Below are 17,181 nucleotides of genomic sequence, written 5' to 3'. Positions count from 1 at the left end.
TGAAGTGTCGTTTGGGTTCCATCGTGGAACATTTGGATTTCGTATGTACTCTCTCTATGTTTTTCTACATCTACACTTATCTTCAGACAACGGTGGTTGTTGAAGAAGCCCTTGCTCATGTTTCACCTTATGGCTTGCGGAACTGAACTTTAAGAACCATTCAGGAACTGGGAGTTTTGGACTTTGTCACACACACACACGAAGAGTTTAGTTTTGGGGTTAACGTTCGAGGTTTAACATTCTTGAATTCTAACATACTAACATTTTTACTTTTATTTTACGTATTACCATAAGTAGTGATTAATAAAATAGTTTTTAACACTGAATCATGCTCAGTGTGTTTCTTTTGTTGCTGGTTTGTGACAACCCTATCAATGCCTCTCATAATTTTATAAACCTCTATCAGGTCTCCCCTCAGCTTCTGACTCTCTAGAGAAAACCTGTTTGTTCAACCTCTCCTCATAGCTCACACCCTTAATCCAGGCAGCGCCCAAGTGAACCTCTTTTGTACCCTTTCCAAAGCCACTTCATCCTTCCTGTAATGAGGTGAGCAGAATTTCACACAGGATTCCAAGTGCAGCCTAACCGGAGTTTTAAATACAAACTCAATTTCTTGTAAATGCCTCATAATTCTTGTTGGCCAGGTATCATTCTGGTAAATAAATTCTGCACACATCCTCCAGGACCAATGTATCCTTCAAATAATGTGTTATCCATAATCTTTAACAGCACTCCAAGTCGCTGCATGGCTATCACTTAATTCCTACCCTCTTGTACTCAAGCCCGATCAACATAAAGTACTGATTGATGACATCTTTAAAGTTTTATAAGTATTATTGTCAACATCTGAAGGAGAACAGGTAGTTAATTTGCTAAGGAAAATTCTAATAAAAAGGAACTTAAAGTACTTCATATAGCGACTTTACTAATTCTGGGAAAAACATTTTCCAAAGGCAATGACATTCTGTGCATATCACAAGATCTTTCTGAAAATTATATCCATAAAAAAGCAATGGTTTCTCTTTTTCAGGTTTTACTACTAGCAAGGGAGAGTTAGTTAGGTCTATATTGTACCCAAAGCCAATGGACTTCAAGTTGTACCAAGATGCCTTTCGATTCTTGATGTGCCTCATAATTATTGCAACAATTGGGATGATCTACTCAATCTGTGTCCTTCTGTTCAATGGGGTAAGTTAACAACAGTCACTGTACACAAACGTACCAGGAGCAATAAATTGTTTGAACATTGATTCCATTTCTCTCCTACAAATTCTGCTTGATCTGCTATGTGCTTCCATTATTTTCTATTTTAGTTTTGAATTTCCAGCATCTGCAGTTAATTGTTCCAATGTCCATTAATCTCTCACTATTTAAAAAACACTGTTTTTCTACATTTTCACCAAGATGGATGACTTTACATTTTCCACACAATATAACAACTGCCATGTCTTCAGTCATTCACTTGGGCTGTCCATATCTCATATAGCCTCCCCGTATCATCCTCACAATTAACACTTTATATCATCAGCAAACCTGGATATATTCTTTTTCATCAGTTCAAACAAATCATTGCAGTAGATTGTGGACAGCTGGGCCCCAGCAGTGATCTCTGCAATGCTCCATGAGTTGCAGCCTCTCAACCTGAAAATAACCATTTTGTTCTTCCTCTCTGCCCGTGAACCATGGTCCATGCTAGTACATTCACCCCAGATCCATGGACTCTTATTTTGTTTGATAACCTATTTTATGTTTTCTTATTGCATACCTTCTGAAAGCTCAAATACATACAATTCACTAGTTTACTCTTGCGTATCCTGCTAGTCACAAACTCCAACAGAGTTGTCAAACAGATTGAATGTTTGAAAGTGAATTTTTATTTTCTATGATCACTTTAGCAATTTATTCTTGCACATTCCCTGCTACCGAGCTCAGGCTAACTAGTCTGTAGTTCACAATTTTCTTTCTCCTTCCTTTCCGAAATAAATGGGATTACATTTTCTTCAGTCAGGAATTGTTCTAGAATCTATGGAATTTTGGAAATTAATAATTAGTGCATGCACCTCAAAACGTTGGGATGCAGGTCATCAAATTCAGGGCATATATTAGCTTGAACTCCCATTACCTCCTCCAATACATTTTTTTAAATTAATGCTAATTTTTTTTAGCTCCTCATTCACCCTAGACCTATTGTTCTCCAATATTTCCAAGAGATTTTCTGCATCATCTTCTGTGAAGATACACTGATGATTACACAATATTCAATTACATTTATAACTTCCCAGATAACGATGCAGTCCTTGCCTGCATTCAGCAATACCTAGACAATGTTCAGCTATGGGCAAGCAGTGACCATCTGTGCCAAGAGAAAGTCTAAACACCTACCCTTGACATTCAATTGCATTAGCATCATCAATTAGCATTAGCTTCTGTATCACTGACCAGAAACTCAGCTGGTCCAACCACATAAATGTTGTGATGAAAGAGCAGGTCCAAGTCTAAAGTGGCCAACTGATCTCTTGATATGCTATAGTCTTTCCACCATCTACAAAATTCACTGCGGTTCCTTTCCTCGGCTATGCAGATAACATCTGCCAAACCTGTGTACTGTACCAATAGAATGAGAAGGACACCAGGTACATGGGATCGCACTGCCTGCAAGTTCCCTCTAATCTTACGCTATTCTGAATCAGAAATATATCAACATTCCTTCATTATTTCTGAATTTAAACTCTGGAACTTACCTAACGTCACTGTAGGAGTACCTTCACAAGAAGGACTGCAAAAATTTGAGATAGTGGTTGGTCACTACTTTCTCAAGAGTAGTTAGGAATGGACAATAAATAAAGGCCCTGAAGTGATTTCTTATTTATCGTGTATAATCATGTTCCAGCTCCCTGTTGTTTATTGACAAATTTTCAAACTGTTAAGACTATTTGTTGCTTTTCACATTTAGAGGGGACTGCAGGGTTAAGCTCTTTAATTTACCAGCAACTTCTGGTGAAAAAGACTATTAAAATTAAACCAGCTCTGGTAAATTCTGAGCCAATGTGAACTAAACCATTCAGTTGAATTTATTATCTAGTTTATTCTACAAACCATGGAAATCACTAGAAGTTTTTTGTATAATTTCCATGTTGATGCAATAATGCTTTCTGTGATATGTTTGATTTAAAGTGGAATTATTGACTTCAACTTTTTTCTTAAAGGTAGCAACTGGGAAAGTAGTGAGGAAGGCACTGGATGTGATAACTATTGCTGTATCTCCTGCCCTACCTGCTGCTATGACTATTGGCATAATATATTCCCAGGAAAGACTGAAAAAGAAGGGAATCTTCAGTATTAGTCCACAGAGGATCAACATTTGTGGACTATTGAATCTCATCTGCTTTGACAAGGTACACCAATTGATATTTTTAAGTTGATTATTACTGCACGGTAATTACAAAATAACAATTTCTTCACCACAATTTTCCCAGCTGACATAAGCTTGTGTTCATTGATTATATCACTGCCATTGTTTTGTCTGAATTTATAGTTGTGAATTGAATGAGGAACACACAGACTAATGTAATTCACCAAAATTTTACTCAAACTTTGGTTGAAATCAAAAGTAATTTCAATTATATGTCAGATCCGTCCAGCTTTTGCCCAGCAAATGCAGACAGTGAACAAATGAATAAATTTCTCCTCACAAGCCAACCTCTCAATGGTACTGATTCATGTTACTTGGCCTCATCTAGCATTTCTGCCTCAGGTATATCTCAGTGTTACTTCTTCCACCATGTGTACAATGCCAGCGATAATATGGATTCTATTTTAGGTGGAAGTTGGGGAAAACAGCCTGGGTGTCCATGGTAGACATCTTTTAGGGTTTAAACAAGAATGCAGATATTTTAGGAGAGTACTTCTGGTGTAATGGCATACTAGTATTTTTAAAGTTCATAATCTCTATCCCATTTTGGTCCATTTAATTCATAAATATTTGCCAAATGATCAGTATTTCAGAGGAAGATCTGGCTCCTAGTTTTATATAATGGCAACTGCAACGAAAGACTCATAAGAATATAAGAAATAGATGAAGAGTAGGCCATTCAGCCCCTCGAATCTGCTTTGCTATTCCTTGATTCATTACATACCCAGGAATCTATCGATCTCTGGTCGGAATGTGAAGAAATTTATTTTCATTTCAGTCCTAAGTGGCCTACCCCTTCTTCTGAGACTATGACCCATAGTTCCAGATGCCTTAGCCAAAGGAATCATCTTCCCTGCATCTATCCTGTTGAGCCCTTTAAGAATTTTGTGCATTTCAGTGGACAGGCAATTGCTGGCCTTTCAAGAAATGGTACACAATTTGCAACAAATATGCCTTCCTTCAAGACACAAAAACCCAACAGGAAACACACTTCAACCATGATTTACAGAAGAGAATAAGGATAGTATGAAATCTAAACATAGAAAGATGGCAGACTTAAGAGTGGACAAGCAAGTGTTCTAGTTTGTTTGTAACTAAGGGAAAAAGCCCATCCATCAGGTTGACCCAAATAGCCTACCTCAGTCGACCTTTGTCCTCAGCAACATGATCTATAAATATGCCAGTGGCAGAGGCTATTATTCAATCACGTAAGCAAGCTGAGAAGTCATGGATCTTAAACAAGCATCTAATTATTTCTGTTCTTCGTCTCATCCCAAAATATAATTTCCTTAAGAAAAATGAGGCAAAGCAAAAATAATTATATCCAAGCAGCTAACCCATTTAACTCACAACATATTCTTCAATAAATCAATAAAATATGACTTTATATAGGCATCCTCACTCACTGGCTGCCAACTTGCCACTCAGTGAAAGATGTTCCAAACAGCTAGATGAATCCTTTTTAATTCAGATTAGAATCATACAAAAATAGATAGAAACATAGCATTTATTACAACATTTTTTCATATCTCCTCTTCTTAATGAAACAAAATATAGCCCTGATTATAAATTTTATAGAAAACAGACACACTTTATAATTTTGCTTTGAATATTTAGCATGGTATATATTAAAATATTTGAAATGCACCTCTATTTTGAATACATCTATTAATATTCAAACTAAATTAACTGAGGAACTTAGGAAAGCATTAAGCAGTTGTGCACTGATAACCCAAAGCATAATTCAGGCTCTAATAATCATCATGCTATGTGCAATCTATTGCTTTATGTGGGTTTATATTTTCACCAAATTTAAATAATATTTTCATGCTTCATGTAGACTGGAACTCTGACTGAAGATGGACTGGATTTGTGGGGTTTAGCTTCAACTAAAGGAAAAGGGTATGTTCCCTTGAAATGATATAGCCAGAAACTTTTATAAAGTTCAAACATTGAAGATGTTCATTGTCAGGAAATCAGAAAATTTTGTCATTTGCTATATACACATTTGATAGCCTCTGTGAGATTGTCTTTAGCTGCAACACAATAGCATCGGAGATACAGTGGCATGCAAAAATTTGGGCACCCCTGGCCAAAATTTCTGTTACTGTGAATAACTAAGCAAGTAAACGATGACCTGATTTCCAAAAGGCATAAAGTTAAAGATGACTCATTTCTTTAATATTTTAAGCAAGATTACTTTTTTATTTCCATCTTTTACAGTTTCAAAATAATAAAAAAGGAAAAGGGCCTGAAGCAAAAGTTTGGGCACCCTGCATGGTCAGTACTTAGTAACACCCCCTTTGGCAAGTATCACAGCTTGTAAATGCTTTCTGCAGCCAGCTAAGAGTCTTTCAATTCTTGTTTGGGGGAGTTTCGCCCATTCTTCCTTGCAAAAGGCTTCTAGTTCTGTGAGATTCTTGGGCTGTCTTGCATGCATTGCTCTCTTGAGGTCTATCCACAGATTTTTGATAATGTTTAGGTCGGGGGCCTGTGAGGGTCATGGCAAAACCTTCAGCTTGTGCCTCTTGAGGTAGTCCATTGTGATTTTGAGGTGTGTTTAGGATAGTTATCCTGTTGTAGAAGCCATCCTCTTTTCATTTTCAGCTTTTTTACAGACGGTGTGAAGTTTGATTCCAGAATTTGCTGGTATTTAATTGAATTGATTCTTCCCTCTCCAGTGAAATGTTCCCTGTGCCACTGGCTGCAACACAAACCCAAAGCATGATTGATCCACCCCTGTGCTTAGCAGCTGGAGAGGGGTTCTTTTCATGAAATTCTGCACCCTTTTTTCTCCAAACATACTTTTGCTCATTGTGGCCAAAAAGTTCTATTTTAACTTCATCAGTCCACAGGACTTGTTTCCAAAATGCATCAGGCTTGTTTAGATGTTCCTTTGCAAACTTCTGATGCTGAATTTTGTGGTGAGGACGCAGGAAAGTCTTTTGCAAGGAAGAATGGGCGAAAATCCCCCAAATGAGAATTGAAAGACTCTTAGCTGGCTGCAGAAAGCGTTTACAAGCTGTGAAAAAAGGGGTGTTACTAAGTACTGACCATGCAGGGTGCCCAAACTTTTGCTTCAGGCCCTTTTCCTTTTTTGTTATTTTGAAACTGTAAAAGATGGAAATAAAAAGTAATCTTGCTTAAAATATTAAAGAAATGTTTCATCTTTAACTTTATGCCTTTTGGAAATCAGGTCATCTTTTACTTGCATTCACAGTAACAGAAATTTTGACCAGGGGTGCCCAAACTTTTGCATGCCACTGTAGGTTTCTCTCCTAGACATGAGCTACAAGCAAAGTTATGTATCAAAAGTCAGGACAGCAGGAGTTTGTGACTGTCAGTCATTTGCTGCTGAGTAGTCGGCTGTGTTCCCTTACTGGACAATTCATGGAGTGAAGGAACAAGAATTTGGGATAATTGCCAAGTGCCATAGAAATCTGAACCAGGTCCAAAAAAGCACAAAGTGTAGCCATCTGTTGAGTCCAAAGGAAGAGAGTGACTGATGATGCCTTGAGAATTTTTCAGTTGAAAGGAATTTTGAATCTGTTAGCTTAAAAGTACTCTTTCCAAGGTTTTTTTCAAAATATTTCATGATTCGTTAATTTGGATTATTATTTTTAGAAGTGTCTAAATGTATTTAAATTTATTTAGTGGCTTAAAGTTTTTTTTTACTTTGTTGAGATTTTTAAAAATATTTAACATTTTTTGTTAAGTTTTTGAATATTTTTGAATGCCTCAGAAGCATTTTTTCAATGTTTCAAAGATTTTTTCAACAAGATTTAAGATTTTGATGAAGTTGTTGCGGTTAATGCTCAAATTTTATTCACATTTTGTAGATGAGGTTAGTGTTGGCTGCCAAATGTGATGTATAGAAGGCCCATGCAGAGCCAATCCACAGGGACCCTTCCAGTGTATTTGACAAAGAGGAAAGTGAATGCAACAGTTGTAATTTTATTATTGAAGATAAAATTCCCCTCAGGTTGGGTGCGACTAGAACTAGAGGTCATAGGTTTAGGGTGAAAAGTAAAATATATAAGGGGAATCTGAGGGGGAACTTCTTCACTCAGAGGGTGGAGCGAGTGTAGAACGAGCGGCCAGTGGAAGTGGTAAATGTGGCTTCAATTGTAACATTTAAGAGCAGTTTGGATAGGTACATGGATGATAGGGGTTTGGAGGGATGTGGACCAGGTGCAGGCAGATGGGACTCGGCAGAAGATCAGAGCAGCGTGGACTAAATGTTGCCGAAGGGCATGTTTCTGTGCTGTAGTGCTCTAAGACTTGAAAAAAACAAGGCAGATGCTGGAAACTGGAAATAACAACAGAAAATGTTGAAAAAACTCAACAGGTCAGACAGCAATGGTGGAAAGAGAAATGGAGTTAATGTTTCCAGCATTTTCTGTAATATTACTTTATTGAGTTCAATGGTGAATACAGTGGGCTTGCTGCCGACTGCAAAATCTGTCCTATTTTCAACTTTTAAAATATTTAAGTGGCAACTTCAATCATTAATAGTACAAATATTTTCACTGAGCTTTAGTATACTAAAGAGAAATGACTCCACCTTAAAATTGTTAACAATGGTACCAAGACATATCATAGATTTCTTAAGATTTTATATTTCTAATAAGACTTTTTTGAACGCCCAGTTTACAGAACATATTCAAGTTTAGCAGTGGAGTGAAGTTACCATGGGGGCCCTTCTTTGGTGCCATGGCCAGTTGCCACTCACTCGTTCTTTTAGACAACACTCTCCGAGGAGACCCATTGGACTTGAAAATGTTTGAGACCACTGGCTGGGTAAGAGACAGACTGTATGCATTAAAGGAGTTCCATACTTTTCATTCATAGCTCATGGAAATAAATTAATCATTTTACAGAAGAGTTTAGTGTCACCATTTTCCAAATTCAGTGTTTTTTTAATTATTCTTATCTCTGCATCCTGCTCTTCACCTTTTGATGTCTAGAGCATAACCTACCTTTAGGCCTCAGCTGTGTCCTTAGATGCTCAGATACTATTTCTAAAATTGTCTCTCTAACACCTTCTGTTCTTTTAAAGTTGTCCTTAAAACTAACCTTTGATTGAGCTTTAGTGCTCACCTTCTCATACCTCTGTGTCCATTTCTTGAATGCATATCTGTGAAATCTTTAGGATGTTTTCATATTTTATAATGTGTTACCATAGAACCATAGAACGATACAGCACAATACAGGCCTTCGGCCCACCACGTTGTGCCGACCTTCAAACCACTCCTAAGACTATCTAACCCCTTCCTCCCATATATCCCTCTATCTTAAATTCCTCCATATGCTTATCTAACAATCTCTTGAACTTGCCCAATGTATCAGCCTCCACCACCGCCCCAGGCAGCGCATTCCATGCACCAACTACTCCCTGGGCGAAAAACCTCCCTCTGACGTCTCCCTTGAACTTCCCATCCATTACCTTAAAGCCATGCCCTCTTGTCTTGAGCATTGGTGCCCTGGGAAAGAGGCGCTGGCTGTCCACTCTATCTATTCCTCTTAATATTTTGTATACCTCTATCATGTCTCCCCTCATCCTCCTTCTCTCCAATGAGTAAAGCCCTAGCTCCTTTAGTCTCTCCTCATAATCCATACCCTCTAATCCAAGCAGCATCCTGGTAAATCTCCTCTGCACCCTCTCCAATGCCTCCACATCCTTCCTATAATGAGGCGACCAGATCTGGACACAGTACTCTAAGTGTGGTCTGACCAGAGTTTTGTAAAGCTGCATCATTACTTCTCGGCTCTTACACTTGATCCCACGTCTTATGAAAGCCAACATCCCATAAGCTTTCTGAACTACCCTGTCCACCTGTGTGGCGACTTTCAGTGATCTGTGGATATGAACCCCCAGATCCCTCTGCTCCTCTACACTGCCCAGAATCCTGCCATTTACCCTGTACTCCACCTTGGAGTTTGTCCTTCCAAAGTGTACCACCTCACACTTCTCTGGATTGAACTCCATCTGCCACTTGTCAGCCCAGCTCTGCATCCTATCAATATCCCTTTGTAAGCTTCGACAGCCCTCCACACTATCCACAGCACCACCAATCTTTGTGTCATCTGCAAACTTGCTAACCCACCCTTCCACCCCCTCATCTAAGTCATTAATAAATATCACGAAAAGTAGAGGTCCCAGGACCGATCCCTGTGGGACACCACCAGTCACAGCCCTCCAATCTGAAAGTACTGCCTCCACCACAACCCTCTGCTTTTTATAGGCAAGCCAATTCTGAATCCACATGGCCAAGCCTCCCTGGATCCCTTGGCCTCTGACCTTCTGAAGAAGCCTACCATGCGGAACCTTGTCAAACGCCTTACTAAAATCCATGTAGACCACATCTACTACACTACCCTCATCAATCTTCCTGGTCACCTCCTTAAAGAACCCTATCAGGCTAGTGATAGGGTTCTTTGATCTTCCCTTCACAAATCCATGCTGGCTGTCCCTAATCAGTCCATGATTCTCTAAATGCTCATAGATCCTATCTCTAAGAATCCTTTCCAACAGCTTGCCCACCACAGACATAAGGCTCACTGGTCTGTAATTCCCTGGACTATCCTTACTGCCCTTTTTGAATAAGGGGATAACATTCACCACCCTCCAATCCTCGGTTACCATCCCCGTGGACAATGAGGGCTCAAAGATCCTAGCCAACGGTTCAGAAATCTCCTTCCTTGCCTCACAAAACAGCCTGGGGAATATTCCGTCAGGCCCCAGGGACTTATCTGTCCTAATATTTTCTAACAGCTCCAACACATCCTCTCTCTTGATACCTACATACTCTAGAACATTACCTTTACCAACACCGTCCTCAGCGTCATGCAGACCCCTCTCCTTGGTGAATACTGAAGAGAAGTATTCATTGAGAACCTCACCCACTTCCACATCTTCCAGGCACATCTTCCCACCTTTGTCTTTAATCGGACCCACCTTTACTCTAGCCATCCTTCTGCCCTTCATGTACAAGTAAAAAGCCTTGGGATTCTCCTTAACCCTACTCACCAAAGCCTTTTCATGTCCCCTTCTCGCTCTCCTCAGCCCCTTCTTAAGTTCCCTCCTTGCTACTCTATATTCCTCACGAGCCCTGTCTGATCCTTGCTGCTTACACCTTACGTACGCTGCCTTCTTCTTCCTAACTAGTTGTTCCACCTCCCTTGTCACCCATGGTTCCTTCACCCTGCCATTCCTTCTCTGCCTCACCGGGACAAATTTATCCCTAACATCCTGCAAGAGATCCCTGAACATCGACCACATCTCTATAGTACACTTCCCTTCAAAAATGTCACCCCAATTTACACTCTTAAGTTCTCGTCTTACAGCCCCATAATTTGCCTTTCCCCAATTAAATATCTTCCCGTCCTCTTTGCTCCTATCCCTGTCCATGACAATTCTAAAGGTTATGGAGCAGTGGTCGCTGTCCCCCAAATGCTCACCCACCGATAGATCCTTCACCTGTCCCGGTTCATTACCTAAAACTAGATCTAATATGGCATTCCCTCTAGTCGGCCTGTCAACATACATGACAGGAATCCATCCTGGACACACTTAACAAACTCCGCCCCGTCTAAACCTTTGGCACTAAGCAGGTGCCAATCAATGTTTGGGAAGTTGAAGTCTCCCACTATAATAACCCTGTTATTTTCACATCTTTCCAAAATCTGCCTCCCAATCTGCTCCTCAGTATCCCTACTGCTACCAGGGGGCCTATAGAATACTCCCAGTAGAGTAACTGCTCCTTTCTTGTTCCTAACTTTGACCCATATTGACTCTAGAGAGGATCCTTTTACATTATCCACCCTTTCTGCCGCTGTAATAGTGTCCCTGACCAGTATCGCCACCCCTCCTCCTCTTCCACCCCCCATCCCTTTTAAAGCACTGAAAATATCCATTCCTGCCCTGATGTCAGCCATGTCTCTGTGATAGCCACAATATCATAGTCCCATGGACTTATCCAAGCTCTCAATTCATCTCCCTTATTCCTGATGCTTCTTGCATTTAAGTAAATGCACTTAAGTGTTGTATAAATGTAAAATGTTGCTCTTGTCATTGTTTCAGTATTGTTTTGATGGAATTGCAAAGAACCTTAAGAAGGCTTGAGCATGTAAAAATTGGTCAGTAAAGATAAGTTATTCCATTCTTCCCACCTTATATGTTTTAGATCTGTCAGGTACCTAGTTGTGTTAAGTTTGATATCAAATATTTGAGAGCCCATTGTCCAAATTTACATAGACTGGCAATGGGTCTTTTTGACTATGGTAGAACTATTTGCAACAATTAAGATAAAATATATATAATTTGAAACAAATGAAACATATGATTAAACTATAATGTTCTTCTTTGAATTCAACACAGGAAATAAAAGAAAATGCAGCCTTAAAACAGCGAACTGAGGATGCTCATTCATTTATTGTTAAGCCAGGACCTACAGCTAGTGAGGTAAATGATATGAGCTGATCTGCTCATCCTTCCCTAGCCATCCCCCTCCCTCCCTCCCTCCCTCCCCACCCCCTCCCTCGCTCCCCACCCCCCCTCCCTTCCCACCCATTCCCCTCCCACCCTCCCTACCCATCCCCCTCCCACCCTCCTCCCTCCCTACTCATCCCCCTCCCTCCCTCCCCCTCCCTTCCTCCCTCCCCATCCCCCTCCCTCCCTCCCTTCCCATCCCCCTCCCTCCTTTTCCCAGGCACTCTCCGCTGTATCCGAAAGAGGTGTAATACCTGTCCTACTCCACCTGCCTCGCCACCATCCAGGGCCCTAACCAGCTCTTCCAGCTTATCCTCCAGTGTTATTTATTGCATCCAGTGCTCCTGATGTGGTCTCCTCTGCATCAGTGAGGCCAGGTGCAGACTGGGCAACTGCTTCACTGAGCACCTGCACTCTGTCCGCCATGGCTGTCTGGAGCTCCTTGTTGCTAGCCATTTTAATTCTCTTCCCCATTCCCACACCAACATGTCTGTCCTCAGCCTCCTCTACTGCCAAGATGAGGTGAAACACAAATTAGAGGAACAGCACTTCATATTCCTGGGTAGTCTACAACCCGGCAGTGTGAACATTGAATTCTCCAATTTCTGGTAACTGCTCCCCACTGTCCCTTCTCAACCTCCTCCAGAACTACCTAACACCCATCACCCTATCTTTCTCCCCTCCTCCACCATCTACATCTGTCCATCAACCACACACTCCTCCCACTAGTTCCCCTTCCCTACTACTCCCCTCTGCCCTCCCCACCTCCCTCCCTTTATCCCAAGCTCCTATCAGACTCCTATCAGATTCTCTCATCTTCAGCTCTCTGTCACTTCCACCAATCACCTTCCAGCTTCTGACACTATTCCCACTCTCCACTCTCCCATCTACCTATCACTGCCTATCAGACCCCCCTCCCTCACCTGGATCCACCTATCACCTACCAACTCTTGCTCCATCACTTCCCTCCACCTTTTTTATACCGGCTATCTCCCCTCTATCTTTCAGTGCAGATGAAGGGTCTTGACCGAAAACATCAACTGTCGATTTCCCTCCATAGATGCTGCCTGACCTACTGTGTTCCTCCAGATTTTTGTGTGTTGCTCCAGGTTCCAGCATCTGCTGTCTCTTGTATCTCCTTGTTGCTCAGAGGACCTGGGTGTCTTTGTACACAAATCACTTAATGTTAATATGCATGTCGGGCAAGCAATGAACAAGACAAATGGTATGTTGGCCTTTACTGCAAGAGAACTTAAGAGTCTTGTTCCAATTATGTAGGATATACTTGAAACAGAAGGAACGCAGAGAAGTTTCACCAGATTAAGTTCTTGGATGGATTGTGTGTCCCAAGAGAAGAGCTTAAGCAGATTCTCCCTGAAGTTTAAATACATAAAGAGATAAGAATCAGACTATTCAGCCCTTCCACCATTCATCAAGATCATGGCTGATTTTCTACCTCAGCTCCATTTTCCATATCCCTCAATTAGCTTCATACCCAGAAATCTATCAATCTCTGTCAACGACTAAGCCTCCTCAGCCATCGAAGTACAGAATGCCAAAGGTTCACCATTCTGGGAGTAAAGAAACCTTGTAACTTGCCTGTCCTTGTTCTGAGATTCCTCAGCAGGGGAAGCATCCTCTCTGTAACCACTCTATTGAGCCCAGTTGGAATGTTGCAAGTTCCGGTGAGATCTCTTCTCATTCTGCTAAACTCTAGAACTTACTCAATCTCTCTCCAAACAGCCAACTTGCCATCCCAGTGAATCTTTGTTGCACTCCCTCTACAGCAAGTATAAACTTTTTCAGGTAAAGTGGCCGAAACTGTATGCCATTCACCAGGGTTGGCTCATCCATTCCTGTATTCAAATCCTCATGCATTAAAGACTAATGCTTCATTTGCCTTCCTAATTGTTTATTGCACCTGAAGTTGGTTTTTGAACCGACCTGCACAACCCTCACCCTACCTCAGCAATGGCACACAACGGAGTTGTCTTTGATTGTGACTTTTTTCTTGCACTTAGGTCTTGTTTTTGCCGTCTTTTTTCCCTCTCTCTCTTCACTGTCTTGTATGATTTATGTATAATTTATATTTTGTGTGCTGTCTGTACCTACATGCCTGTGATGCTGCTGCAGGCAAGTTTTAAATTGTACTGTACCTCACAGTACTTGTGCACATATCAACAACTTGACTTGACTTGGTCTTCAATGATATGTATACAGGGACACCTTGATCCCATTGAATATCAACAATGGCCAATTACGTCATTTAAAAATCCTTTGCTTTTCTGTTCTCTGCACTAAATTGGATAATTACACATTTTCCCATATTTTATTCCATTTACCATCTTCTCACCCCATCACTTGTCTATATCCCTGGAAACTTCTTCGCATTCTGCTCCCTACTTACAATCCCACCTCGGTTTATATCATTAGAACATTTGGAACTTGACAGGGTTAAATACAGAGTTGATATTTCCTAGCTGTGATGACTAGAACCAAGAACAACAGTCTCAGAATAAGGGATCAATCATTCAGAAAGGAACCATAGAACCATAGAACAATACAGCACAGAAAACAGGCCATTCAACCCTTCTAGTCTGTGCCAAAACGTTATTCCGCTAGTCCCACTTCCCTGCACCCAGTCCATAACCCTCCAGACCTCTCCTGTCCATATATCTATCCAATTTATTCTTAAAGCTTAAGAGTGAGCCCGCATTTACTACATCAGATGGCAGCCCGTTCCACACTCCCACCACTCTCTGAGTGAAGAAGTTCCCCCTAATGTTCCCCCTAAACCTTTCCCCTTTCACCCTAAAGCCATGTCCTCTCGTACTTATCTCTCCTAATATAGATGGAAAGAGCCTACTCGCATTAACTCTGTCTATGCTATTCTTCACCAAGGAATGATGAATCTTTGGAATTCACAATCCATTAAGTATGTGGAGGCACATTCACTGAGTATACTCATGATACAATTTAAGAGATTTTTAGATATTAAGGTAGTCAAGGTAAAAGATAATCTAATTGAATGGCAAAGCAGGCATGTTGGGCTCAATGCCTTACTCCTATTTCTATTTATTATGGACTTATGACTCTAGTCACAATCATGTAATAAAACTCAAATATGCCTTGCAGAGAAGTTAACTTTTTTTAATGCATGGATGCTATTATTTATTACAGGTGTCAAAGGCAGGAATTATAGTCTTGAAGCAATACCCATTCTCATCAACACTGCAAAGAATGTCAGTTGTAACCCAAGTGATTGGTAAAGAAAAGCTAACTGTCTACCTTAAGGGAGCCCCAGAGATGGTTGTACGTCTTTGCAAACCCCAAACAGGTTTGAATAGTTATCCATGAAAATAAGAGCATTTGATGAATTATTCATTGATATTATGACCAGTTCCTGAAATGAGTAATACATGAAATTCATAACACAAATGGGGATCACAAACAGGGTTTATTGCAGAAGGAATATGACTCAGTTAGTAGTTCTCCTACACCAACTAGCAGGAGATTAAGGCTCTGGTCTCTGCATTCTGTATGATATCTAATGGATGACTTGACTGTGCTTTACAATCTCACAGAAACAAGGGACTTCAGATGCTGAAATCTAGACGAAAAATACTATGATGCTGGAGGAACTTTCTACTGCCCCAGCCATAGGTGCAACATCTGCCCCTACACCATCTCATCACCTCCATCCAGGGACCCAAACAGTCCTTTCAGGTGAGACAGAGATTCACCTGCACCTCCCTTAATATCATCTACTGCATTTGGTGCTCCGAGTGTGGCCTCCTCTACATTGGTGAGACCAAATGCTGACTAGGTGACTGTTTCGCAGAACACCTATGTCTGTCCATAACCGCGATCTGCATTTTCCAGTTGCCAGTCACTTCAACTTCCCCTCCCACACTATCACTGATATGTCAGTCCTCGGCCTCCTCCACTGCCAGGAGAATTCCAAGCGCAAACTGGAGGAACAGCTTCTCATTTTCCATCTTGGAACCTTGCAGCCTAATGGCATGAACATCAAATTCTCCCACTTTGAATAATCCCCACCCCCTTCCCCACAACACCCTCCCCCCACTATGTTTCTCCTCTTCTTCCCTTTCCTAGCCTATCTCTCTTTTTCCTACCCCATTTTTTTCCTTTCTCTCCTTACCTTTGACCCACACCCTGGTGGATCTGCTCTCCCCTCCTCCCCCACACCTGTCTATCACTATCTCTTACCTGCATCTACCTATCACCACCCTGGGCCCATCCTGCCTTCCCTCTTTTGTCCACCTATCACTGTTCTGCTTTTCCCTCCTATATATTGAGCTTCCCCTTTTCCTATCTTCAGTGCTGAAGAAGGGTCCTGACCCGAAACGTTGACCACCTGCTTTTCTGCACGGATGCTGCCTGGCCTGCTGAGTTCCTTTACAATCTTAGATTTGGTATGAGTGGAGGGTCATACATCATAACTAGCCAGTTTTATTAATATTGGGTTGTGAATTGACCTCGTAGAATTCCCACATAAAGCAGTTTATTTTGTCACTGAAACAATCCAAGTGTGTGGAATTTAAAAGCAGTGGAAGAAGCACGTTACCCCATGTGCTGGAGAATACAGAAGAGAAAGAACACTCTTTTGTAACTTGCTCAGGTTGTCCAGCAGATGGAATATGATGATTAGTACAGACACCCTGCAGCCTAACACACAACAGTATTATGGGTATGTTGGTGGCACAGCAGTTAAATTGCCAGGTTGGTAATCCAGAAGCCTGGACTGACAATGCGGAGTTCAAATCCTGTCATGCAGCTGTAGAATTTAATTCAGTTAATAATATGAAGTTTTTTTAAACAATTGGCCACTAGTAATAATGTCTACAAAACTACTGGATTGGTCTAAAAGCACATCTGATTCATTTACCTGGTCTGGCCTGTATGTGACTCCAAGCCTGCCGAAGCTGCTGATTCTTAAATGCCCTCCTGAAATGGCCAGCAAGCCACTCAGTTCAAGGGCAACAAATGCTAGCATATGTAATAAAATCATAATACAAACAAATTGCTAAACAAAAGCGGTGATGACTGCTAATGTTTAATTCCACTTGCCGCTCCTTAGCAAACAAAGCCAATTATATCTGCATGCAGCAAAACTTTTGCGACATTAAGGCATGGGCTGATAAACGATGAGTAAAATTCATACCACCAAAGTGCTATACAATGACCACCTCCAACAAGAGAGAGTGTAACCAACATCCCCTGACATCAGTGGCATTACCATTGCCAAGTCCACCAT

The 17,181-nt window shown here is 41.0% G+C and overlaps 1 protein-coding gene across 1 annotated transcript in view; it reads left to right on the top strand.

The window, feature by feature from the left end:
- Positions 1 to 17,181, top strand: part of LOC127571878 (probable cation-transporting ATPase 13A4) — a 61,082-nt gene that overhangs the window by 16,224 nt on the left and 27,677 nt on the right. The window contains exons 11-16 of the mRNA XM_052018623.1: positions 1,031 to 1,188; positions 3,207 to 3,395; positions 5,253 to 5,314; positions 8,062 to 8,212; positions 11,793 to 11,876; positions 15,084 to 15,240. Coding sequence (XP_051874583.1) covers positions 1,031 to 1,188; positions 3,207 to 3,395; positions 5,253 to 5,314; positions 8,062 to 8,212; positions 11,793 to 11,876; positions 15,084 to 15,240 — 801 coding nt within the window. The remainder of the gene's footprint in view (positions 1 to 1,030; positions 1,189 to 3,206; positions 3,396 to 5,252; positions 5,315 to 8,061; positions 8,213 to 11,792; positions 11,877 to 15,083; positions 15,241 to 17,181) is intronic.

Source organism: Pristis pectinata, chromosome 6 (assembly GCF_009764475.1).
Source record: "Pristis pectinata isolate sPriPec2 chromosome 6, sPriPec2.1.pri, whole genome shotgun sequence".
Lineage (NCBI taxonomy): Eukaryota > Metazoa > Chordata > Chondrichthyes > Rhinopristiformes > Pristidae > Pristis > Pristis pectinata.
This window is presented reverse-complemented; position numbering and strand designations above follow the sequence as displayed.